Consider the following 27,474-nt stretch of genomic DNA (forward strand, 5'->3'; position numbering starts at 1 on the left):
ATCTAATTCTGTTGTCATGGCCAAGACATATTTGTGATATTCTACTAAGAGAACACAGCCTGAAATTTCTAAAATGTATAAAAATCTTCTGAATTGGTATGTTTTTCTGTGGACATGGACTCTTTCAATTGTTTGAAAGAGTTCCAGGTTTGCAATCATGTTTAAGATTTCCAATATACAAAATTGTATTCTACATTTTTTGTAGGTTATGAAGCTTCAAAAAAAAAAGAAGAGCCTTGCTCTGAGAAGCAGTGAAGTAAGTAAGTGTTAAGCACATTCACCACCAAATAATAAGCAGCATGGTTGGAACCCAGTATTCCATAATAAAAAGAGTAACACAATAAAAATTTAATCTCAGAGTATTGCTGGGAGGGGCTGAAGACAGAATTCCAGTGTTGCGCATTTCTTCAGGCACTTCAAGTCTTTCGAGCATTACCACCGGACGTTTCATTCATTGGCACAGGGGGATGCTTTCTCCTGGCACACTTAGGATGGAGAAGAATGGAGAAAAGTTTGGATACATTCATTTCTTCCTCTATTTAGATGACTTTTTAAAACTTTCAACAAAGAATATATCCTTTAGAAATGTGAAAAGAACCATGTTCTTCTTTTTTCCTTTTCTTTAAGTATATGAGAAAGACAAAATCTATGAGGAAAAACAAAATGAACAAAACTGGCATATTTTATGAAAGATTTATATACAGTATTCATTCTGCTGACATAAGGGCAAGTGTAGAATTATAAACTTTTTTATCATAAACAAAATTAGATTTTCAGGATCATATGTTCATTACTGCAATTCCCACAAATAAAAATTTCTTCATGGAAAAATAGAGATATTTTGAATACTAAAGTCCTTTATTCAACAACACAGAAATTTCACAAAAACAACTTTACTGGGCAAATTGAATGTGGTTTTTTTAAGTTTTTTTTTTTTTTTTACAGTTTTGTACATGCCCCATAAGTAATTTTCTTTAATAAATACACTGTTTTCCAAAACTGCTTTTTTAAATAATTGCACAAGCATACATACACCTTACACAAATATCTATTAGAAAATTTAATAGATGACTGCACAGTTCAGAATAGGAGAACGCTGTGAAAGGAGTACATTTTGTGTCCCATGTTCCTGAAATATCTGACTTCCTTGCCATTTTGAAAATGGAATCCCTCCTCACATGGTAGCTGTCTTTTATTCACTAGGAATACAGATCTCAGTGTGAAACTGCCAAATTTAATAAAAACAAAATCTGAAACATTTAGCTGTTACATGAGAACCAACTGTTTGATATCACTGTGAATCTAACCATGATCAAAGACCCACCACAGTTTTTTGCTGAACACATTTGACCCTGAATAGTGTGCTCATTTAACTGCTTGCCTTTTTTTCATTATTTGATTACAGATACTATCAGCTTAAAGACTTTATATGCTTTAGCATTAATTGTACAACTTACGTGCCAGGCGTTCTAAATGAAAGGAAGGGAATATTCTTTTCTGTTAGTGATTGCTTCACACTAATTCATGGGAAGCCCGCCATCTCTTGCTCCCTATAAATATGTTTAGAAGCCGGAAGTTGGGTGTTGGGGATTAAGCAACCAGAGATGTTTTTATATACTCTTACACTGGAGAAAGACTTTCACTGTGTCACTGTGTTGTCTCCTAAGGATGGATATGTTTCTCACTTGCAAAAATGTCTCTGCTTGTATACAGGTGGGCAAAATCCATCAGAAAGCCACTTTGGTCTGAAGGCCTGGAAAGAGGGAGGTTTGCATTATGAGGTTCTTATAATGTTTGGGTGCTGAGTGACAGCTGACAAGTAAAATGGTTCAATGCTCTTCATACCAACACCCTGCATACTTTCCAGCTCTCCCTAACTGCTGACAGAATGTGGCATCTCCTTGCCTACACCTAGAGAAGGTAAGAGTCCTGTGCATGTTTGAACCTCTCTTACAAAGCTTTTAATTTGACTTCTTTGATACGTAATTCTTAAATTGTACAGTCCGCCACAATCTATATTCTGATTGCTATCTTCTGAATTTTCTTGGTCCGAATATGAAATGTACAGTGAACAATTTTGAAAAGTTACATTCATTGGTATTTTAGAATCGTGGAAATTGTAAACCTTTAAATCACTCCCTCGGGGTTATAATGATATGCTTTACAAGTTCTCAGTATATGGACTTAGGAGAAGAGAACCAAAAGGAGAACAGAAGAGTAACATCTTTTTTCAACATCACCAACGAGAACTTTTTATGTACCCTACATTATATAAACAGAGTTTTACCAAAAACATAAAAAAGGGGTGGTATAAAAGAACAATATCAAGAATAAAAACATGTAAGAGAATTAAAGAAAAGCTGCACTTTTCCATTTCAATCAACAGATTTTCTTTCATTAAAAAACTGATTTGACATGTAAAACAACACACTTTACAATATACAGATTCATTAGTTTTTTAAGAAAACAAATAAAAACACATCAAGACATGCAATACTTAGCATGTATTTTAGACTCTCAGTACATTGTCATGAGATCTTTACATGTTACTCTATGCCTAATGCAGCCTGAACAGACATTTGCTTCAATTCTGTCGTAACAATCACCATTTTCCAAAAAGCAAGGCAAACTTACCATTCAAGTGTAAAAGTAAGTTTTCACTTACTTGTAATTAATTAGCACACTGGCTTAAAAATATGAGTAAAATCAAATAAAAGTGGATGAGAAAGAACTCATATAGTTCTCATTGGTCCCACAGCAGAAACAGAAATTCTAACTAGAAACCCTCAAAGGAATATACATCAAGCAGAAAGCTATGTCAGAATTAACATACAGCACATTTTAGCTTACGATGATTTAATGATCTTCTTGAAACAGGGACAGGTGTAAAACATGAAATAAATTTTCCTTAAAAAGCCCGTTTGACTGAAACTGGAGGCCTTGCGATGCTCCTCTAGCCAGGTTCAGTCACTTGCTTTTCACACTGGCGTTTGCAGGGAACTTCACCCTCCCTCCCAGACTCTGATGATGAAGTGCTTTCTTCCGGTTTTCTTAAAATCTCCTGTCATATTATTTCCCATTCACAACTACAACTAGCCTTTCAAAATTATTAATCTGCTAGTCTTTCTAAAACTTTACAGCCCTTTTTCACCCTTTCTCTTCTCAAGTTATTTTTCTCTGCATGATCCATCTTGCTAACATTTTTCAGCAGACTAGTAGTGGCTGTCCAGGCTAAAATAGCTGGCTGGTGGATAAAGAACAAAAGTTACGGTAACATGGCCACTTCGACGCTCCATGTATTTTTACTAAATTCTACTTTATTCCTCAAGATGAAAACTGTCTTTATAATCTGGCAAGAAAAAGAAAATGAAATAAACTTCCTAGATATCATGGCATCACAAATAATATCTGTCCTATGGGGACAGCCTTAGGAACCTTGACGGCCATAAGAACACCAAATCCTATGTGAAAGAGCAGCATGGATCCTATGAAGCATTAGCTCCTTTGTGTTTGGGGCTGTTTGCACTATGAAATTCCACAGAGTGTGGACCTGGCTGCTCAGGAATGAAAGCATCAAGTGACAAAAATGGGAATGGGAGTAATGGAACATTCCACTGAGGGCCTCGGGGAAGGCCACTGGTCCACCTGGGAGGCTATGGGAAAGGAAGATAAAAAGAAATGTAAAAGACTCACTTTTATGAATGTGTTCAATTTTTTTTTAACTTAAAAAATATATGTAGTCATGCCTCAGTGCAAGAAGTCTTTATGTATTCAAATTTTAGAACAAACTACCCATTTCATATCATACATGGAATTAAAACATTTGGGTACATTTTATTAAGTGTTTCTTTTTCCTACCAAAACAAAATAATAAAAGAACAAAATATGAACAACAACAAAAAAATACATACACCCCATGTTGGGTTGAGGAAAAAAAAGCCCATCCTGAATTTCTCTGCCTAAGATATGATACTTTTCTCTGTATCCTAGAAAACACTGTTTTTTTTTTTCTTTTTAAATTTATACAACTGATTCTGCATGTTCCAACTACTCTGAGTACTCCGCCTTACAGTGCAACCCAAGACAAGTCAACTACACTAAGTATTTGGGAGGTATACCCTTCTGTACAGCTCGTTTGTAAGCAATGCAAGTGCATAACCACTACTCTAATATAGTGCTCAAAAGATTAATTGAAACTTTCATAACATCTTCCCCTCTTATAACAACACAACTGAAGGTAATTGCTGGATGCATCATAATCTTTTAGTCTTGTAAAACTTGGCATCAAGTCTCTACGGAAAGATGCATGGCAAAACATACCACTGCTGTTGCTGCTTCTAGAAACAACTGGCAAAAAATATTTAAAGCTAAAATTTATTGCTCCAGATTTAACTTGCAGAACCATACTGTTGTGTACAAACTGTTAATCTCCATAGATGCTCAGACATGATTGTCTCCTTGTGTCTAAACACACAAAATACAAGCTGCTATCTGTACAGTTTACAGTACTGAAACACATATATTTGAAAATGAAGTATAGATATGTACTTTGCAAAGATACATGATTTTACAGCAGGGGTTTACCCAAACTTGTTTTTTACAGCCACTTTCAAAATAGACAACAACTTCACTAGTATAGCTAAATTACATCAAAGAAAGAATCAGTGTATTGAAAGTAAATAGACTGGCCAATTCCCCAAGCTCCCAGATTATTTTTATATGTCTTTTTTCTTTTCTTTTCCTTTTTTTTTTTTTTTTGGAAGAAACCCCTATACATAAAATGAAAATAATATCTGGATATTTTCTTCAGTGGTGGACTAAGCAGTTTCTTAAAACAAGACATTAGTTTGCCCTTCACTTCCAAATGCCTTGAAAATAAGATATACTACTGCTTTAAAAGAACCATCGGAATGCTTCAGCGCTGGGAACAGGTGTTCTCTATAAAAAAAGAGCAAGAAAACAAGTTAAGCTTTCTTTCTATGCCAATATAAAATTAGATTTTTCTCCTTTACACTTCAGCAATATTTTTAGTCAGCAATACACAACATAATGACTTGTATATTTCAACATTTAATAAAAAAATGTTCAGTCTTGGAACATTACAAAAATTGGGATGCTAACTTTAACGCTAATTTACTGAATATAATATTAAACACACATTAGTCTAAAAAATACAGGAAACACAGCCTAGAACATGGATAACCATCGGAATAAAGGGGGAGGTTCAAACTATTAGCCAATAGTAGGACGTCCGGCCAGAAAGTCTATATCTGCTGCGTACATACGCATCCTACGTAAGGTTGATATTTAGAGAATTCAGTGAAGTAAATTTTTTTATTCCGGGGAATTCTGTTTACCACAGACATCAACAAATATTACATTGATATTAATTCTATCATTTAACAACTGCTAATGCTAAACATTCCTACAAATAATCTAATGAAAACTATACTGACAACATATGCCACTATTTTCAACAAATTCTGCATTTTCAACAAATTAATGTTATATGTATGAAACAAACTTATACTAACCAATGACACTCAGTGGAGCATAACTATCCTTTTGCACCATAAAAAGAGTAGCTTTCCAAAGGAGTACTAAGTTAGCACCAAAGTATGAACAATCATTTTAACAAAATGCTTAAAGTTATGTGGTGTGTTTTGTTTTGTTTTGTTTTGTTTTTTGTCAGAAAAACAGTAAAGTATTGAATTTTCCTCTCTATATTAATATTACAGTAATTCATTATACTATACTCGTATTCTTTAAAAAACAGAAGCACATAAGAACATATTGAAGGTACATAACAATAAGTTAAATTTTCCTGTAGGGGCAAATGAAAGAGGGCTGATTTTATTCCTTAAACCAGTCCAACAATCCTGCACAGAATACAAGATGGCTGCTGAGAATAAGTAAGCATATAAGTTGGTATGCTGAATGCTACCAAATTATTGGGTAAGTACAGAACACGCACACACACACATGCACGCACACACACGCACACCTCTTAAAAACACATCTTAAGACTGTGTTAGTAGCAAAAACACATCTTAAGACTGTGTTAATAGCACTTGAATTTCATATTTCAGAAAATACACGAAAAATTCAACTCTAAGTACTCTTTAATAATTGAGGCTAGCTTTTATTTACTCTCTCACATTTGACTTATCTGGTTGACACAGTGCTACTGTAACAATGTCATCTAAAAATAAAAGTGTATTATTTGGTTAAGATGTCCACTGAAATTTAAATGAAAAAAAAAATTGTTTTGAAAGCAAAGCCACTTTTCACTATTTGCACTAGAAAGAATTTTTAAAAATTTGTCCTCACAGTCAACACAATAGATTTCCAAAGAAAGTATAAGAACAAACTAATGATTTTTTTGAAAGTAAACTCTCCTCCCAATGTGAGTCTCAAAATCATGACCCCAAGATCAGAATCTCCTGCTCTCCCAACTGAGGCAGCCAGGCACCCAAAACTAATGATTGCAACGCAAGTTTGTATAATGTATATGCAAAAGTATTTAACTTGTGAAGTATTTTCTAAAAACGCAAGCAAGAAAGCCCATTATTCCCATATAAGTAGTACTCATTAATATTTTACTCTTTACTCCTCATGGTATAATGTTTTCTTCTCTCCAGCTCACTATGAGTATCTGAATCCCCGTCATTTGATTTGGTTGATGAAAAAAACCCCTTTACCACTTTTGAAAACTAACTTTTGAATGATAAATGTAACTGTATGTGTTCATTACATTTATTTAGTCATTATTAAAGGAAGCATATGAAGCAATAAGAAACATATTCATTCTAATATTCATGCTTTACACACACACACACACACACACACACACACACAAGCAGTAAATGAAAACTTAGACGTTCATACCAGATGCTAAGCTTGCTGCCTGATGCCAACTAAGAATAAATTTTATATAAGTATGCATACTTATATAAATGTAGTCATTTTTAACAAGATAAGTTAGATCCAAACATATCCATGCAATTACAGATTCACATATGAAAAATAAACATGTGCATATATATTCATATATATTCACATTTACATGTATAGAATATGACATAGAGATGCCAATTTACTTTCAGATGCCAACTGGAAACAAGACTGTAAGTATATATACTTAGATAATCTTGTATCTTGATAAACATATATGTTTATGAAGATAAACAGAAAAATGTATGGAGTACATTTTTTAAATGAGGTGAACTCCTTATGTCTTGGATACATTTTGAAAATTCTTTTCCAACTCTTTGCTCTTCCTGTGCCCCTTTTCATTACTAAATTTTATTTGCAATATTTAGAGAAAGCAAGCTTCATAAAATGCCACCTGAGATCAAAGGTCATGGTTGTGAGGAGAAAGATAATCAGTTTTCGGTGCTTATTAGCACCAAAAATTAATTAGATAATGCAAATATGAGAAAAGCAGAGAGCTGGCTTCCTTTACTAATACAACCTGTCACAAAATAAAGCACTGTGATGTTTGCATATTATTATGCATACATTGAGGCCAGTATGTATCTCCATATATAAAGATATAGTCCACTGCTGCGGGGGAAGGATGAAGATAAGCAGAGAAGCATCTTTTAAAAAAATATTTCTCCCTTATATTAAGATTTTTGAGGTCATGAAGCCTAAAAATGATTTGCTGGGAAATCACTTAAAATGTGTGAGAAAACAGGAAATCTACTAGTGCAGTAATTAGAACAAGTTATCAAGGCATTCACCACAAGCTTGAAGTGAGGTTTCTCTAAATTTTATTTCAGGGTTGAAAAAGTAACACAACTCTTTACTGTCCCATAGGCCACACAGAGCAGAAGATGTATGCTCAAGCTCCTGCCCAGTTTTCACTGAGCTCATGAAAATTCCCTGGAAATTTACTTTATACCTGGACTGAGTTCTTTTTGGTCACGATGGGGAAAGCAACATTGTTTGCTTTCATACATAAAATATTGGTTAAATTATAGGTTCTTTATAAAGTCTGCACTAATCTGGGGACCTATCTTCTCTAATTCTGTCAACCAATGAGGTCATCTTTGTTACAGGAATTTTATTTCAAATGGAATTTTATTTCAAATGGAGCTCAGCACACCAGCCAGGAGGATTAAGCACCCTGACCAGATATCTTCGGGTTATATAAATTCAACAGTCCCAGCTGGGAAATCACACTCTTGATGAGATTACAGTGACTTTCTGGATCTTGGTGATGCTTGCAGGAAATCGTTATCCTGAGTGACAGGAAAGCCAGATTCCCCAGGAATAGAAGGGGGCGGGGAGGTAAAGAATAGAATGGAGTTGATCAGCATTGTTTAAGGCAGCCTTCACTGCTCATGCAGGTGTGAACGCTGACACACAACAGCCTGCTACTCCCAGGAGGCCTGTGCAGAAACCCGCAGCCCTCCGTTCTCCTTCCCGTAGTGCTGTAAAGCCTCGTGTTCCAGAGCATTCCTACCATGAGAGAAAGCCAGAGCCACATACGGAAGACCTTAAACTAATGAGCTTAAAGACAGGACTTCTGTTTCCTTCCTAAATGACTAAGCCCAAGAACAGTTAACACAGACTTTTAAAAAAAATGAAAACAGAAGTTATCAATATGTCTCCAGCAGAGGTATATTTAAGTTTAATTTTTGTTTTCGCAATGAAGAAATATTTAAACACCCTAAAATAAATTAAAAATCTGCAAAGCTGCCACCCAAAGAATTTGAGAATTTCTCTTCTTTGGTGTCTGCAGAGCAGGGGCTATCTTCAGGCTGTGCAAGCATCTACACACTCTTGTGTGAACTTGGTGAGTCGAATAAAAATTCACCTCCTGGAAGCTGTAAAAGGGATATCTACTCTTCTTTCTATATGAAAGTGGGTGGGATTGGCTATTCATATTTAGCTACAATATGTAAAGCATGGCACTAAACAAACTCATTTTAATAAAACCCAACATGAACTTTCAAAGGGCAAATTAAAGACAACTCAATGCCGAAATCTTCTTCAGAATGCATAAAGCTATGTAAATGGAGGTAATTATTATGACATTAGAAAATTCTGTAACTAAAGTTCAATATATCTTCATATACTTTCTAATCCAAAAATCGTGGTGATTCCCCTAGGCCTTCAGAATTCTACCGTGAAATAGGATGCTTCGAATACAATGATTTCCAAGCTGCAGTCCATACTTTTGGCCACCACTACTCTTAAGCTAATAAAAAATAATTTCCTGTTTTCCCATTTGTTATTAAAGAAATAGAAGCCATCCAATCATTTTCTGATTCTCCTGTAATGATGTGAAGTATGCTTTTTCCAATCAGAACCAAAGCAATATCAAACTGTAGTTTGCCACTCTTCTGAAACAGTGTTTTCCTCTGAGGAGTCGCCTGTAAGTTTCTTAGGCTCCAACCATCTAAGACCTCGAAATTGGAGCTCCTCACAGCATTTGATTGACCTCTTCACACTAGAACTTGAAAACCTCAACAAAGCACTGAAATTTCACAATAGAGAGTACATATTACAAAAGGTAAGAGTAGGTACCATTGTTTGCCTTTAGATATTTGATTATATTTTGTTTTAGCTTCATATGAAACATTAAAACTTTGTAGTATTTTGCATAAACAACAGCAAAAGATTCCTGATGATGAAAAAAATTACTTTTTTTCCTGATTTGATTCACAAAGAATGCTAAAACATCAAGTTATATGAAGTCTCAAATTTTTTTACTGACAAAATTTCAAAACCTACTTGGAGAAGTGGAAAATTGTATTATGTATACAATATTGTGAATGTGAATACACACACATGCACATTAATACAAGTCTTTGGAAATTTAATAATTATAATTATAACATTGTTATAATTATGATAATAATAATTATGATCTAAAATGATACTTAGGAAATGTTAGAGACACCCCAAAATGTCTTTAGCAGAAATATTTTCTATATTGTATTTATAATTAATATTTTAAAAATCATAGAACAGTAATCCACTAACTTTACTAGAATTAATAGCAAGCACAAGTATAGAATAGGCTAGTAAATTGAGAGAACAATTAATTTATGATATATGATAATCTTACAGTCCAATAACTGTTATTATAATAAAAAACAACTTTATATTTTAATAATACCTCAGTTAATATAATATAAATTAATATAAACACTTTCTACTTTTTAGATTACACCTTTCTTTTTCTGTCCTTTTAAAAATATATGCCATTTATATTATGAAATATATATCATATGTATGATAGATGTCACATATGTGATATATATTGCACATATGTCACATATGAAATATGTATCAGATTAATTCTTCTCATAATTCAAATTAATTTATCATATGACTGTATAAGTAGTAGTATACTTACATTTTATTTTGGCCATTATCCAGATGTAAACTAAAAGTATCTACCAAAATTATCACTAACTGGAATATTAGATCCCTCTCTAAAAGAGAGAAAGCACCAAATAGGTAACTACATAATTTTTATGACCCAATTTTTTTGCAGGCATTAAATATGATTATAAGGAGAACTCTACTTTTTTGGTTTTCAAATTGACATGTATGGGGCCAGGATTTCTCTAATTAAGGGTGGAGAACTGGCAATGGCTTTTTCATTAGTATCCACTCTCTGTAGGCCGTTGCTCCCGCTACTCTTCCCACTATGCAAATTCTGACAGCTCCTCCTCTTCCCCCCTACCCCCCCAGCATGAACACCACCACCCTCACCATCACCATTGTGATGGCATGATTTTAGGTGATGATAGCATGACTTGAGAAGATAAACCTAGCCAACTTTTGCAGATGGAAAGATGAATTTATATATTACATTGTACAGATGCTAATCAGTGTACTGGTAGAGCCAGGTAGGAAAACAACTGTCTAAAGGAGAATGTGTGTGTCTAAAGGGTAGGAATGGGTTGGTAGGAAGGAAAGTAATAGTTTACCACTGTGATTTACATGCATCCAAAAGTGACCGGAAAAGGTGCCCACCTGTGGCCCCAGTATCTAATGCAACTACTTAATTTAGGCAAGTCTTGTGATTAATGCTAAGTAAAGTAGGATTATATTTTAACTGATTTTGGTAAAAACACTTCAAATCACAGCATTCTAACAAATAAGTAAATTTATTGTCTGATAAATGAGTTGTTTAGTAATTAAAATGTTCTTGGAAATATAAAAGTAAACTATAATAGAATGATATCAGGGTAAGCGAAAAGAGGAAAATTGGTCAATGATTCACCAATTAAAAAGGTGTTTTTGAAAAAATTATTTTATGCAGTATTTTTAACCCTATGCTAAATGTTCTTAGAGGGAGTGTGAAAGGAAATTAAAAGTAAAATTGAGATTAAAAAGCAAAATTTAGATTAATAACATCAATACTGTCAAGAATGATTAGTACAGTCAATTCTATTTATATATTCTATATGTTTATATTTAATTTATGAATATATACACAAATATATGTGGTTATGTGATAAATGAATCTTAATCTATCTACCTACATACCTATCACTTATATACCTGGCAGAGACAAAAGTAGGATAATTCTACCTCCCCTCAAAGTCACTCCACTAATCCTGTTTAATGCAACAATGCCTTTAGGTGAGATCACTGCTAATCAGCTATTGAAAAACCATCAGCATTCTTTTTGTGATAAAGTTGTTGGACAATTTTGAAAATTCTGGTTAATTTTAAAGCAGACAGTGAACTGTCTTTTTTTTTTTTTAAGTGAAGAGAAGAAGAAATATTCTTGTAAAATGTGAGAAAATGGGAGGTCACAAAAAAATTAAGAGGTGAAATTTTAAAATGATCAAAGCTATGATTTGGACAGTCTCTAACGTGTAGTAAAATTAAATACAATAGTTACACCAAACTTTTATAAGAAATTCAAATTATAGTGTTTCTCTTTGAATTATTATAGATAGGAGAATTTGAGAACTATTCACTTTTTATATTATATAAAAAGTGAAAATAACTTTAATAATTTTTTCCCCCTTAGGCTAAGTCCTTAGTATCTTGGATGTAGTCACTGGACTTCATTTGGTTTAGAATCCTCTATAACAAAATTCCAACCACTTCAATGACCTAGCCCAGAAACCAAAGCATGTTTTATGTCCATGAATTACTTAGAGGAATTTAGAGTAAATTCCAAATATTTCAGTCATTAAGATGTTATCATCAAAATAATGCATTTGGTTAAAACTGTACTTCTGAGAATAACATGTAGCTTTTGCAGTATTTCCTTAAAAAAAGTGTTTTTTAAACAATTGTAATTATATTATAACTGCCATCCACCAAATACTCAAATTCTCAATCACTCTGATTTTTTGGTCTTTCTCATTTTTTTCCCTTTTAAATAATGAAATTAAAAGGTATACAATCAACAATTATTATAATTTAACTTTATCAAGTTATTACATGTTACCTAGCTCTTTAGAAATACATTTTGGCTAATTTCCCTCATTAAGGGATATACACTCTTAAGCATTCTACACTACCATGATATCAGCATATCTTGTGCTAAAGCAAGTTCTCAAATCTTTAGATTCAAATTTCTCCTCAGAGAATTTCCACATACTCCTTCTGTTTTATAAGCATCCTGTACCCCATCTTTGTGCAAACATAGCCACCTTCCCAAAGTTAACTAGCAGAGTCAATTGATAAGCCCAACTTTTTTCAAGCATAGAATTTATAAGATGTAGTGATTAATCATCTTTCTTCCATTTTTTCTGGAGTTTTTTTCACATGTGCATTCTGTATTTTCCAGGAAATTTTCTACATAACACTTAAAAATTACAGATATATTTGGAAGAATTCATTGTTGATAAGATGACCTCTATCTCCCTAAACACCACGGCTAATTTGGAGCATGAGTTTTCTCACTTTGACTTTTCTATGTTTCTAACAGAAGACCTGAGTGAATTACTCTTTAAGAGAAGGGGTTGGGGGTGGAAACTAGTTTCAGTGAAACTCCTTATTCCGCTGTGGTAAATGAAAAGAAACAGTGTTGAAGGGTTCTAGTGGGCCTAAGCCCAACCAGACTCATGGCATCTTGCCAACATTTTTGAGACTTTGTTTCTATTAATTTCTTATTTAAACCAAACTCAAGAAGATGACCTTGGGCATGACAATACTTTTCTACCAGTATGCACCTTTCTCCTTTCTCTGGGGTTTGTGACACTACATTCTGCCTGCCCTTTCTCCTCCCCTCCCGCCCGCCCTTCTTTCTTATGCAAGGCAAACAAGGATTTCCACTGGTCTGCAAAAGATACTTGAAATAACAAGTCATACTGTAGATTCTCAGTATGTTCAAAGGTTCAAGGCAAGTATTCTTTTTTTTTCTTTATATCTTGAAAAATTCTACTAATAGCAAATGTAATACAATACCACATAATCACATGGGGTAACCAGGTAGAGATCCTCAATGGCAACCTGTATTTCTTATTTAGGTCTGGGGAAGAACTAAACCAAGGACGCATCAAGGAATCCTAAGGCTTTTAAGTAGATATGAGACTGTTTCCTGAGAAATTATATCATTTTAATTCAATTATGTCATTTTACATTTGTCCGTTTCTTGGGACTGAAAGTTAAGAATGTAAGTAGGGAACTCAGTATCTTGGAGGAAGGACTAAGATGTAGATTTAGGCATTTAGATGGGTATTGCAAAAGGCAGAAATAAAGGAAAGTGTAAGTTCCTTAAATGTGTGTGTGTGTGTGTGTGTGTGTGTGTGTAAACATAATTGTATGTATATAACCACAGCACTTACCACAAATCATAAAAAATAGCAGTTCCTACCTAAAGATTTGTCAAATTGAATTGAATCTATCAAGGGCTGACTATATGCTTAGTAACATACCATGTATTCATGAATATACAGCATAGGTAGAGGCCTGCCTACGAGAAGTAAAGACACACTATTTATAGAAATACATTTAAATTTTACTCTTTATCTTGTTAACATTGTTCCATTTACAAATGCAATTTCTTTCCTCACTACAGTCTCATTCAATAGTGTTGTTGCTGTCACTAAACTAGTGTTTTTCAAGCTTTTTTACTGCAACCAACACTCAGAAATACATTTTACATAGCAGCCTAGTACATGCATACACATACATTTATGTATACATACAAACTGAAACAGAAGTTTAACAATATGTACTCTTAGTATATGTGCTGCACTCATATATTTTATGTTCCACTCTCTTCTATCCTAGTTTCTGAAAATCCTCGTGGTGAACCAACACATGGACCACTAATGTTCTGTCACCTGCAGTTTGAAAAACACAGCTCCCCGCCACACAAATAACATACTCATGTGAAGAGAACCACATGAGGAAAATCCAAAACTACTCCACAATGAATTTAACTCTATAGAGCAGCCTTATATTGAAAGATCTAATCTGTATTTCCTTTGGGACAGAAAAGGCCAGTGTTCTCAATTTTGTTTTTCATGGATGAAAATTAGAGCACACAGAGTATTTAATGTTTACTAGAGGATTCCACACCTTCTCACTTATCATCTATCTACATACAACTGAGAATTTTAGCTCTTTCCTTATTCTTAACTCCATTAAAACCATCACTGGTCTCATTTAAGCTACACACAAGAACACTTTCCATAGACAAGTCTTTCCCCAGCACAGTTACATTCCTGTCACTGATTCACCAGCACCCGTAATCATCATTTCCTCACAATTAAATTTAAATAGTCTGTCTTTCCTTTAATATGTATTTTATCTCTTTCACTCTGAAAGGTTTTGGAGAAAATATATCTTCTCTGGAATTTACCAGATTTGCTGAAATACACAGAAATGGACATGAGTCTTGGTGATCTATAAACATATACCCCCTTCCCCTCTGGTCCTCCTAGATCTCTATCCTTTTGATTCTAATCAATCATCCAGGACTCCCCCCCCTCCCCCCCGGCCCCTACCAAGTCTTTGGGCAAGAAACAACACTTTCAATAGAGTTTTCCCCAGTTTGCCACTTATTCACATTTTCAAGAATGTCCTCTAAACTATGAATTTAGATGCAGAGGAGATCCAAGTGGGATCCCATTTTCCACTCATTTTGGAAGCATTCTCTTTCAGTTACACTTTGGAATTATTCTACCAAATGTTTCAAAGACATAAGTAAAAATAATAACATCAGCTATAACACAATCTGTTTTCCCTGTCTCTGATTCAGCTGCCACTCCACTGAACTTGAGCTTTAGCTCTGACTCCCAAACCAAATATATTGAGTGAAGTCATAAAAATATTATCTTCCCTCTTTTTATAGTTTCCACTCTCTGCAAAACTTCAATAACTGCTGAAGGAAAGCAGACATCCATATCCTGTCTTGACAAAGTTCTTTCTAGATACTGCATTGCGTCCTGACTTGAATATTCCTTTCTCCTGGATTTTTAGTGCTTTCTGGATTAGTATTCCACATTTTTTAGGACTTATCACTGTTTTCTCCCAAAAAACCATTAGCCTTTTCTATTATTGCTCACCAACCTTCTTCATTTCATAAATACCCTCTCCTTATTAAAAAAAGAAAGCACTGCATAGTCACTTTACTTTTTATCCCAAAATGTGTATCTACCTATTTTATCTCCTATACACTTATCTTCCAAAATAAAAGTAACTCTTAACATTTTCCAATATTTATTAAATGTTTTCCAACTAGAATTTATATGCATTTAACCATTTCTTTCTTACAATGATTTTCTTAAACTAATTCCCCTTTAGACGAACTCCTCTTGTCTATCCAAATAAAGAAAATAGTAGCCAAAGAAAGGTGCTGTGTTGAAGTCAATCTCTCTGTGTGTGTGTGTGTGTGTGTGTCTCTGTTTCAGGTGTTACAGAAATTAATGGCAATGGTGTGCCTTTGGTGAGGAAGGAGGAAGAGCACTAATTTATTTAAGGCTCACCACACTGACTGACTTGACCAGGCAATTTGTGCACTTTTCCTGGTATTTGACAGTGCAAGTACAAGAACAAGGAAAACTTGTTTATCAGGTTTATCTCTTTCCAAGTGAACTCAAGCCAGATATTTGGTGAACTTGATGATTAAAGCAAAAATTCAGAAAACACAAACCACAATGTAGTCTGCCTGAGCTTTAATTTCTGAAAACTATAAGAAACTTGTGGTGGATGGGATTATCTGTAAACATAATTGTCTTATTTTCTACTTTTCATGGAGGACTTTAACATAGGAATGAGAAATTGCATAGCATTTTTCATTATACAAAGTATACTAACTGAAATACAGTATCAGAAAGTTGTAAGCTAATGGATACTATTATCCTGATTCTATACTTGGGGAAACCAAGTTCAGAGAAGTTATACTGATGTAGCTAATTTCAACTGTAGTTACCTGATACTACTAGCTCTTCTCATAACCCATCAACAAAATGTGGTTATAGGGTTCAAATATAATTTTTAATTATAAAAGAAATAAAAGGCCAAGAAACTAGTAGTATACTTTCCTATATAATTTCTATCTGGTTTATTTCAGCCAAAGAACTACATCTTTAGTATACTTTTTTGAAAAAGTAATTTTTGCTTTGCTGTTTGCTTTTGAGTAAGAAATGTAATGTGAAATCAATGCTTTAAATATTAAGAAAAAGAATAACAGGACAAATTTAATAGGCTCACTCTCATACCTAGTTTTGGATGCTTATGCTGTTAAAATAAATTAAGAGAAAGCCCCGAAGTTTCACAGAGGAAAAAAAAAAATATTCCTCATAATGTTTTAGAGTAGAAGTTAACAAGCCTGCTGGGATCCTTTTAGCCCCTGCAGAGCTAAGTCTTCAACATTATTAAATGGCTGTCGCATCTGAAGTATGGTGCAACATAACTCAATAAACAACAGAAAACATACAATGCTGAATGGAGGAAGGCTTTCCTATTACCGTGCAGAATAATTCACTATCAGGACAGGTGTTTGTATGTGATGGAACAAGATATGACTGAAGAATAAACCATCCCTGTGCCCCTCCCCCAAGTATTCTGAAACTTTTAAGGATAATAGCATAATGCCAGATGAAAAACTATGTTAAGAATGAGCAGAAACACTGCAGCACAAGGAACAAAATTAATGCCTATGCAGAATCGTCAAATTTTACACTGATTACTATAATAAAAAATCCTTGAAAACAAATTTTTGTAAAAAATGGCATTTTCTAGAGTGTTCTACAGATCCTACACTACATTTTAATTGGTGACTGAAATCATACATAAAAACAAAAAAAATTTTACCATTATTTTGGGTTCTTTTTTGTTTTTCTAAAAATTAACTTTAAAATAAAAGAAAACTAAGAAAGATGTAGTCCTTTATCCAACTTACATATTTACATGGGCCTTCCCTTCAGCAAATGCTGAATTTAACCTATTAATTTGATTAGATATTTTTATGCAATGAATACATTAGATTAACATTTTGTATAATGTGAGGAAAAATCTATGTAAAAAAAACAGAAGCATACCCACTCTTGTGCAACTTATTGGATAGTGGGGGACATTTTGTTACACTTTTTCAAAGCAAAATTAAAGGTGAGTTGCTTTCTGGTAAAAATGAACTATGTATTCAGATAATGTAACTAGCTGAGTTCAAACAGTTCTAAGCACCAGCTACTTCGAAAGAGTTTTTAAAAACACATTTCTACAGACTCAAATAATTTCATGTTTTACTCGTGTATCCAGAAAGAATATTCCACAAGTTGTCAGGATCACCCTCCCCACAGATCTTCAGTCTCCAACCTGGCAAACTAGAGCCAATGTGGATAAAATGCCCACCCTTCTTTCACTACTCCTTTCCAGTTTTAGTCTTATAGACTAGTTTATTAATTTGTTTTGTATCTGCCAACCTGTAAGTCAAAACTCCTAACCGTTCACCCAGGGAAACGAGGGATTAACCAAAGTAGGTAGCAATACTTCAGTCATCAGTTCAGCAAAAAGTCTAAAAATCAAGTAACTCTTGTGTTCCTAATCACTAGATACCCTTTTCATTCTTATTTAATAGATATAATATTTTTATCTGATTAGTCTAAAAGTTGTTATTGTTGACTTGTTCTGATTGGCTTTCTGATTGCTTATTTATTTGTATTTTGTTTGATGACAGTTGAATTTCACACATCCTTACATATAGATTTTAATTACCTTTATTTTACAGTTCCTAATTGCCATGCAAAAGATTGCTTAGAATTTATATGATATTTGCATGGGTGGGGTATTATTTTCATTTAGGAATTATTAAAAAGGCATGGTTCTTTAAAAAAAAAAACTTTGACTACCTTGTATTAAATGTAGTGATAAAAGGAAAATCTCACTGAACTTGTATTACAGTTCGATGACTTGACTACAAATCTACTTGTCTTTAGTTAAAGCTAAACTTTTCTGAAACTTTTTCTTATCATTTATGAAACTCAGGATCTTTTTTCGTACCTGAGTTCTGTAGTACACTCTAGTGTTAATATACTATCATTTGTTTGAATTGATTGACAACTTTCCTCTTTCCCTTTGATAGTTACATACTTGCATTTTGATAATAAAACAAAAATTCACATTTTTATACTAGTACGTTTTTGGTTTTTGAAACTAAAAATTGAGAACTCATTTTTAAATTGTGATATAAAATGACAAACTGATGAATGTTTCAATTTAAGAATTGAATGTTTCAATTTAAGATAGGAAACGTGTGTTTACCTCTACATTTTTTAGTCACCATTTTTAAAGTCACCAAACTTCAAAAACTTACAACATGTTCAATTATTGGCTGTTTTCATTATTTAACTATACATATTCTGAGTTTGAAGGACACACAAATTTTACAGATGGTCTATAAATAAATTTCTTTAGGAAGCAGGTACCATCTTCCTTGTAGACAATGTTGTGTCCAGAAGTTTATGACTGCCTTTTGTGTGGTGGAACTTAATGGCATATATAAAGAAATGTGTCCTTTTCCCCTAAAATACTCCTTTAAAAAATCAAGTTATCAGGGTGCCTGGACGGCTCAGTCATTAAGCATCTGTCTTTAGCTCAGGTCATGATCCCAGGCTACTCAGATGGAGCCCTGCATCAAACTTCCTGCTCAGGGGGAAGCCTGCTTCTCCCTCTCCCACTCCCTCTGCTTGTGTTCCCTCTCTCGCTGTGTCTCTCTGTCAAATAATAAATTAAAATCTTAATAAAATAAAATTTTAAAAATCAAGTTACCAAGTTTGGGACAATATTTGGGTGTTTTCCACCAAACGCCTTAGTAGCTCAGCCTAACTTGTTGGCCTGAATATTCAGTAGATATATGTTTTAATGAGAGAAAGATTTTAAAAGAAAAGATTGAAATTGTCCCTTTTTCTTGAAGTTCCATTTTCTCTTCACTATAGTCTCTTTACTGTAATGATTTCAAGTTCCTCCTTTAACTTGTGGTGGCAGCGCGTAACTTACAGCTGAGAGCCAAGGGTGGGGGCAGGGAAATCTCCTGAGGTGTTGCTTACTAATGTAATTCCATAAATCAACTAATGGGAGAGAAACCAGATCTGTGTGGTCTCTAATGCTGTCCCACAGAGATCAATCATGTCACCTGAACAATGTTCAGGCACTAAGAGGCTGGGGTTGCCCATGGGACAATCCTATCCCTTGAGCCATATGGAGTGGAGATATTTTAAAAAGTTAGATCTTCATATCAGAAATGTAACCGCTGCAAATATGAAAACTGAAGGATTGGTTATTTTTGCACGGACAAATTGCTATTATGTAACTTATTATCATAATGCATAATCACGTGTTTATTAAAATCTCACAACTTGGTATTGATCATTTAGGATGCAAGTTTTTAAGATAAGTTTTGTTGCAGAAGGGGCATACGGTATTTGTAATAACTGCTTTGAATAATTACTGATAGTTTTTTAATGTAATAATTGACTAAATGAAGAGTGTTCTATGCAAATATACAGTGCACAGTATCACAGAAAAACTGAATTTGTTATATGTGTATTATTATCTTATGGAATATTATCAAGGACGTGATTTTATAAACATATTTCCAAGGCAGTAAGATGTTCTTAACATGAGACTAAGCAGGAAAATGCAAAAATAAGTAAGCCTGTTTTAAAAGGAATACCAGAGGGGAGACTTCAAAGAAACGTGGGCAAGACTCCCAACACTTCCATGTGTCTGTCTTAATTTCAGTTTACTCACCCTGAAAATCTGATTAAGCCTCCAGCCTTTGGGATGAGAATAAGTCAAAGGAAAGAAGGACGCATGAGGTTTGAAATGATAAATCAGAATTTAACTAATGATTGTGATGCAACTATTAATTGGTGTCCATAATTTAAAGCCAACAAATACAAGTTACTGAACTTCAACCTGAGGTCCACAGGTGATATCCATAATGAATCCCCAAATCACTGTCCTCAACTAGGGAGTCTAACCAATCTCTAAAACATCTCCACAGATGATGATAACTTACAGGAACCAAATTAGAGAGGGAAGCAGGTCAGCAGGGGACTTCTCACCAACCAGCAAACACTGTTCCAGCTTTGGTTCAGTCATGTAAACCCCATCACTCTGACATGCATCCAGCTGCTTCCCTACAGCCATAACTGCGTGGTTACACATATGCTTATGTCTGCCATTGCCTTTTTAAAATAACCTAGAGAGAATTTTAGCCAATTAAAAAAATGAAACAAAACAACCCCTCCCCACCAAACTTTTTCTTTCTACCAATAACACTCTGCTAAGGATCTTAACCTTGAACCATGACCCCATTCTCTGGTAGGAAAGGGTATGTAGTTAGGAAAACATCTTCACAGAGCTCTACAAAGACAGGGATGTGTTTCCTTTCTCACCCACACCCCATTTTCTGAAGATCAACAGAACTGTTGTGTACTTGGATTAAAGAAGAAAGAGAAGAAGGAGAAGTAGAGGAGAAGGGAGGAGGAGGGGGAGGAGGAAGAAAACGTAATACTACGGGATCAAAATGTCTAAAGAATTTAAGCATCACAATCAGTTTGTGGGAAAACTATCCAAAGGAGGAAAATTAAAAAAAGGAATTCATGAAGTTTGTCTAGACTGATACATCAGCATAGAAACTTGTGCAGAAAATCTATTAGTACCCACACTAAGCTCCTGCAAAGCAGTTATTTACTAAATAAATCAGAATTATCCAGTGGTCTTACCCACTGCATACTCTAAACCAGGACAAGGCAGTGCCATGGGTATAGCTGAAGATGTGGCCTACTAGCAACATGAAATCTGTAATTCTAGATACTATACAATTCAAGTGGAAAAATAAAAAACATCTAGTCCTTATCAACTGGGCATTAACAGGAAATTTAGTATGAACGGAATTTTAACTTCCATGGGCCTTAGAGACCTAGAGGTAAGATACAACAAACTAGTCCAGAAAACGGAATTCAAAAATTAAAAACGAATTTTTGCCACCAGCAAAATATAGGGACCTGCATTTTTATAATTGTTATTATCTTTGTTTAAGCAGTGTTGCCAAAGGAAATGTAATAAACCACCCTGGAGTAAAGTCAAACTTTCGACAAAGAGATGGGTTTTCTTATAATGAGGAATACATGTAACATTTTGATGGAACTGATCACAATCAATAACGATATCAATATAATACTGGGTTTTTTGAATCTCAAAATGATATTTGCCTTGCATATTAATAAAACTTGAAAAAAACTATACCTTATTTGTGTTCTAGCCTCCAACAAAATTCTTTAAGTTTCCTTTTTAAAAAATCCTTTTAAAGATCAGTCCTTCATGGAAAAAACTCCTTTAAGCAGTGCTCACAATTTTTAAAAAGAATGTGCAAGTGCCCCTCTGATGATAACCTGTGAGAGCCAATCTCACTCTGTAATCCAGACCATGGAATATTCCCAAATGCCCAATCTACCACCTGAATTCTCAAGTATATATGAACATCCTGCCACCTACTCTGTAAGTGATATCAAGGGGCTAAATATGATTATTTGTTCATACATCTTGCTAAACATGCCACTAAAATCATTTCGTTTACCTATGATTGTACATTTTTTCCCTTTTTGTTTTGATCATGTTACCATATGAAATTCCCACCAAACACATCACTCTTAGTATTTAACATAATTAAAAGCCTAATTTAACAATTACTTTAGTGACAGTCAGTACATTGTCTAATTTAAAGACATATGGGGAAAAAAAAACCCAAAAACTATTGTTGACTACCTAGCATATCAATCAAAACTGTGCTTCATTTATGGAACAGTTTTGTGACCACAAAATGGTTACTTTGTCAAATGCAGAGCCCAGAGGAAACATTCTTTGGTAACCAAATTTTAGTAATCATTTGTTTGTGAGACTATGTAAAACAATTCTTAAATAGAATTATCCTCACCTGTCTGAAATAAACTCATTCTGTCCCTTGATTTTAAGACACACCCCCTTAAAAATTGCAGGTGGTGTTCAGCTTTCTATGTTATTTCTGCTTTCTCAAAAAATACCAGCTATGCAGAAAATGGGAAACAGAAACATTTTTATCATGGTGAAGAGAAAAACGATTCTGGAAGGGGATAGAACACCCTTTTGAATCCATGTTATTTCAGCTTCCAAGATTCTTCTGTGTGTGTGTCTTAATGCAAACATAGGCTTGTGTGCCACAAATGGTGTCCTCACTGTTATAACTGAGCCACTAAGTCTCTCTTAGCCAATAAAAGTATATAAAATGTGGTATGTCCAATCCTTTGGGCAGAGATGCTTTTAAAACTAATACTAACAGGGAGGGGGCATATTAAACCGCCAAGGGGCATTTTTGAGCATACTGAATGTGAAACTTTTGATTTTTTTAAACCAATTACATTAGTTTACCACCGTAGATTAAAAAAAAAAAAAAAAAAAGGAGGGGCGCACCCCCCCCCCTCATTTGGAGGCCAGTTCCACGCGAAGTGCAGCTGGGAAGGGTGGTGAAGAGGCCGTGCCCTCACAACCACCTGCAACTGTATCTTACAGCCTGAATGAAGCTTCAGGAAAGGGGTACTGCATCTTCAAGCCAGACAAGAAGCCCTGAAGGGGAGAAGAGAGGGGAGTGAGGAGGGAGGGGGGGAGACTGGGAAACAAGAAATCATCTCCTCTGACCTCTAGCGAAGTGCCAGGTTTTTTCTTTAGCTCTTCACATTTTCTAAATTTGCAGATCTGGTGTCCCGTTTTGCGGTTCCTGCAACTGCTGCAGACGCCACAGTTGATGAGCCTCTTGCAGGGCACGCAGACCCCACACCTTTTCCTCTTCTTCTTGGCCGGGTTGGCTCCGCTAGCTCCCCCTGAGGAGGACGAGGAGGAGGAGGAATGATTCTGCGGGCAGTCTGCCAGATTGGCAATTTGAAACGCACTGTCTGTGACGGCTGCTGAGGCTGCTGCGGGGGAGTGAAGGGCTGTCATGACGATGACCCCTGGAGGTAATGAGATGCCCCCTAAAGCCGGGATAGCGGAAAAAGTCCCCACGCGCTCGGGGAGATTCATTATCTCTGCTTCAGCAGCGCCGCATTTGAGCTTGTTCATGCATTCCCCCGCCAAAGGTCTGCAGTGTTCAGGGGATAAGGTGGAGAGGAAATTAGTATTTGCCATTTGCAACGACGGCTCTGGCGGGCAGCCAGCTTTCCCCAGCCTCTGGGAGTCGTTTCGGTGGTGCATGCTGGTCCTGCTGCCGCCGCCGCCGCCGCCGCCGCCGCCGCCGCCGCCACCGCCGCCGCCGCCGCCGCCGCCACCGCCGGCGGGGAGGATTGCCGAAGAGGAGGCGGAGGAGGAGGCGGCGGCGGAGGAGGATTTCCTGCCGCCCCCGCCGCCCCCGCCACCGCCCCCGCCGCCCCCGCCGCCGCTGCTGCCCCCGCCGCCGCCCCCGCCCCCGCCGCTGCCCCAGAGCATGGCGGTGGCGGCGGCGGCGGTGGCCGCGTTGTCGCAGTTCCAGGGGGACATGCCGATGCGCGCGGCGGCCGCGGCGGCGGCGGCGCTGCTGGGGAAGATGGGGGTGGTGATGCGCGCGATCTTGGCCGCCTGCGGGAAGGCGCCCCCGTTGGTCTTGTAGAAGGAGGTGGCAAAGGAGCGGTAGCGCTCCATCTCCGAGTTGTAATCCACAAGGCTGTTCAGGGCCCCCTCGGGCAGGTGGCTTTCCTTGGGCAAGCCCGGGGCCTCCGGGCTCGGCCCGGGCTCCACGCAGACATTGGTGTTCATGGTGCAGGGGGGGAAGAAGGGGTGCAGGGTGGAAGTGGGGACCGCCTGGTCCGACACCTGGGTGGGAAAGGGGGGAAGGTGGGGGGGAGGGAAGGGGGTGATGGTGGTGTCGGGGTGGGGGCCGAGGCGGGAGGGGAAAGTAGGTCCGGATGGGGAAAGCAAGGTGAGGACTGCTTTATTCCTCTCTGGGGCGCATTTCCACAGACGGTGAATTCCCAGGCAGCGTCTTCCTTAGCATTATCCTCCAACTGTTACAACTAAAATAAAGAAAGTCATTCCAACGAGCTGCACGAGGAAAAAGATTAAAATAAATAAACAGCCTCCCTCACTACCCCACCGCAGACACTGAGAACTCCCACATTCTTCGTCAGGTCGTTTGCATGACAATCATCAAGACGTGACCCCCCCCCCCCCCCCCCCCCCCCCCCCCCCACACACACGCTCCCAACCCACTCCCCCCTCCCCACAGCACACCACAGCTCCTCCTCCCTATTCTCATAACCCTCCAGAGAAAATGTATTAATAGCCAGGATACCCAGGGAAAGAGGAAAGACGGGGGTGACAAATGCCGAGGGAAAAGGGCAATTGGAGTGCTAAAGACATGCAAATCAGGGGTGGGAGGGCGATACTACCTATAAGCAGAGGGCATTTAAACATTATGAAATGTGTGAACAAGTGCTGCCTGGGCATGCAAATGCTGTAAAGTAGAAAACAGCAATGGCCCTATGAGGAAAATGAACAGGAAATTAGCAAATGAAGTACTGAGAAAGTCTACAATACATCCGAGTATAAACTGTAAGCAAACACAATACAACTGAGAGCTAAGAGACTGCCCACATACAATCTGAACTAAAGAGGCAGGGAAAAAAGAACTACCAGCTGCCACAGTGTCCTTCTGTGTCTGCGGTCATTAGTTTGAATCCCAGCACAGCTGGCTCTGTTAGGGTCTTAATTCAATGGACCAAGGACAGGTCTCAATTGTACAAGCCATTTGGTGGTGGGGCTTGGTGGGGGTAAGAGGGTGGTGTTCTACTTGTTTAAAAGAAATAAAGAAAGAAAAGAAAGATCGACCAGATACAAATTTTTAAAAATAATACAAACAATGTCACCCGTTTTAAACCAAGTGCCTGCAGCCTCTTTAAGAATATTCCCAATAATTCCTAATGGAGACTCCTGTCTCTTCCCAAGACAAGAGGAAAGCATGGGACTTTTTTTTTTTTTTCTTTCTTTTTAAGGATCTCTCATAGTCACTGGTTTTTACATTGAGTAAAAAGGTGGTGGGTTGGGGAAGAAGGGAGATCCTTTAAGGTGTTGTTTACTTGAAGAAATAACCATAAAAAAGATTTTCTTTCTTTTGCTCTTTTTAAGAGGAAAGTTTAATGTTAACTGGGTATTTGCATTCATACCTTTGCTTACAGGCCATTATTATGCTTTAGGAAGAGGTATTTTAGTTGTTTATCACAGAGGAAGAGGTACATCTCAGCCTTTTAAGAAGTAACGCAAAGACATAAAGTGTATATTAACCTAAAAAAACAGTTTCTTTGTTTCCAGATTTTGGGGGGGGGGGACAGAATATCTTTCTGTGACATCTTTTGAAGCCCACATGTTGGTCTGGAATGTGGAGTTCAGGGAATTCCAAATGGGGGCCCAGTAGTCTCAGTCTCAAATATTCAGTTCGAAATGGATATCAATTATAGTAATTATGCTTATAATTAGATTAATGAACCATTTATGCCCAAACTCCAAGTGCAAAAACTTCAAGACCTGCTGATGAGGTGCCCTAAAAAGAGGGGTTTATGTAAACAAATCCCTATTAGGCAAAGTAAATCAAGATAAGGAACCTCACCCCAGGCTGGATTAGAAGCTAGCAGGCATCTTTCAATCACAGCAAGTCCCTAATCACTCAGGAACCACCTCTGTGGTTTCGCATTAGGGAAAACTGCTCCCTTCAGAGGTCTGATGGCAATACAAAGGGTGCCCCCAAAATGCTCCTGGCTAAATATTCTTGATGCTTGGAAGGGGGTAGGGGAAGACACAGCAAGAATATGCATATAGCTTCAGTTTCTGTGAATCACATTGTAACTGCAAGACCGTAATAACTGCTACTCAGTAAAAACTAGTTATGCCAACCATGCATTAGCTATCACACTGAGTGGAGAGAAAAAAAAAAAATCAGTATTTTAGTCTTCTGACCTTGTTCCAAATAAAGAAATAATTTAATGTCCCCTTTCCAGAGTATTAGAGTGCTGTTTGCAAACAGAGGCTTTCCTTGCTTTTCTTATTGCCATCACCTCCCCCTTCCTCCCTCAAGGTTTAATGCCACCAGAAACTGTAGAAAATGATTGTGCCCAGTATCCAGGTCATTATTGTTTAATCAATGCATCTCTGGAGCATGAAAAAGGTACCTAAGCCACAGCTATTGTTTGGATTTTCTTTAAAAAACAAAATAAAACACACACAAATAACTATAGTCCTATTCCAAAGCTAAATTAGACAACCATACTTCATGATCCTGTTTTGCCTTTAAACAATGTGACTGTACATGCCTAATATTGTATGTCTGGTCTACCAGAGACATAGAGATCAAAGGTCATATTTAACATTCAGGAGGAGGGGCGGGTGCAGATTAATTAATAAATTAATACAGCGACGCCTTTTATTGCTGGAGTCCAGCATTAATAATCTACTTTTACAATCCCAACGGACAGCAAACATTTAAGAGAAAAAAAGCCAGAGAAAGAGAAAGAACAATCACTTACCAGTCTCTTTTTATTTGGGGAGCCTTAGAATTTGCAGACGCTGCTAGTCTGCCTTTAATTAGTTGCACATCACCCCCTAACACAAAGAAACACAAATCCAGATGTGTCTTGGCAGCTCCCAATTACAACTTTAATACTTGTAAACAAACTGTTGGGGGGGGGGATAAATAAATATGCGGATCAAAAAAAAAAAATACCTGTAAATGGCTTTTTTTTTCTTGTTGCAGAGAGAAGGAGGAGGAGATGGTGTTAGTGGTGGGGGTGGAAGGAGGAGGAGGTGGGGGGAGAGGAAAGAGCCGAGTGTGAGTGTATGTGTGAGAGCGCGGGGCTGTTCTCGGTGGTCTCTCCTCTCCCAGCGCGTTGCTCTCCGTCCGTCTCCAGTCGCTGTGTGCGAGGGAGGGAGGGAGCCGGGGAGTCTCTCTCTCTCTCTCTCTCTCTCTCCCCTCTCCTCTCTCTCTCTCACCCTCCCCCCCCTTCCCTCTCTGTTTGTGTGTGTGTGCGTGTGTGTGGT

The 27,474-nt window shown here is 36.7% G+C and overlaps 1 protein-coding gene across 2 annotated transcripts; it reads right to left on the minus strand.

Annotated features, from left to right (window-relative positions):
* Positions 1-855: 855 nt before the first annotated feature.
* Positions 856-27,474, minus strand: CXXC4 (CXXC finger protein 4). 2 transcript variants are annotated; one of them, XM_059394908.1, is made up of 4 exons: positions 27,161-27,474; positions 26,964-27,039; positions 23,116-24,461; positions 856-4,938 (listed from the first exon to the last, which is right to left on the minus strand). In XM_059394908.1, exons 3-4 carry the CDS (start codon positions 24,202-24,204, stop codon positions 4,894-4,896), a joined length of 1,134 nt encoding a protein of 377 aa, XP_059250891.1. In that variant the 5' UTR covers positions 24,205-24,461; positions 26,964-27,039; positions 27,161-27,474; the 3' UTR covers positions 856-4,893. The 2 variants fall into 2 exon arrangements, with proteins under 2 accessions (XP_059250891.1, XP_059250900.1); XM_059394917.1 differs by lacking the exons at positions 26,964-27,039; positions 27,161-27,474 and having other exon boundaries at positions 23,116-24,520.

Source organism: Mustela nigripes, chromosome 1, assembly GCF_022355385.1.
Source record: "Mustela nigripes isolate SB6536 chromosome 1, MUSNIG.SB6536, whole genome shotgun sequence".
NCBI lineage: Eukaryota > Metazoa > Chordata > Mammalia > Carnivora > Mustelidae > Mustela > Mustela nigripes.

Bases quoted from the DNA above. Each gene is read 5' to 3' on its own strand.
- CXXC4 (XM_059394908.1), bottom strand. From the start codon at position 24,204: ATGAACACCAATGTCTGCGTGGAGCCCGGGCCGAGCCCGGAGGCCCCG. The intron at 4,939-23,115 runs GTCAGAGGAGAT...CTTTTTTTATAG, and splicing joins AACCTGGCACTTCGCTAGAG to AGAACACCTGTTCCCAGCGC.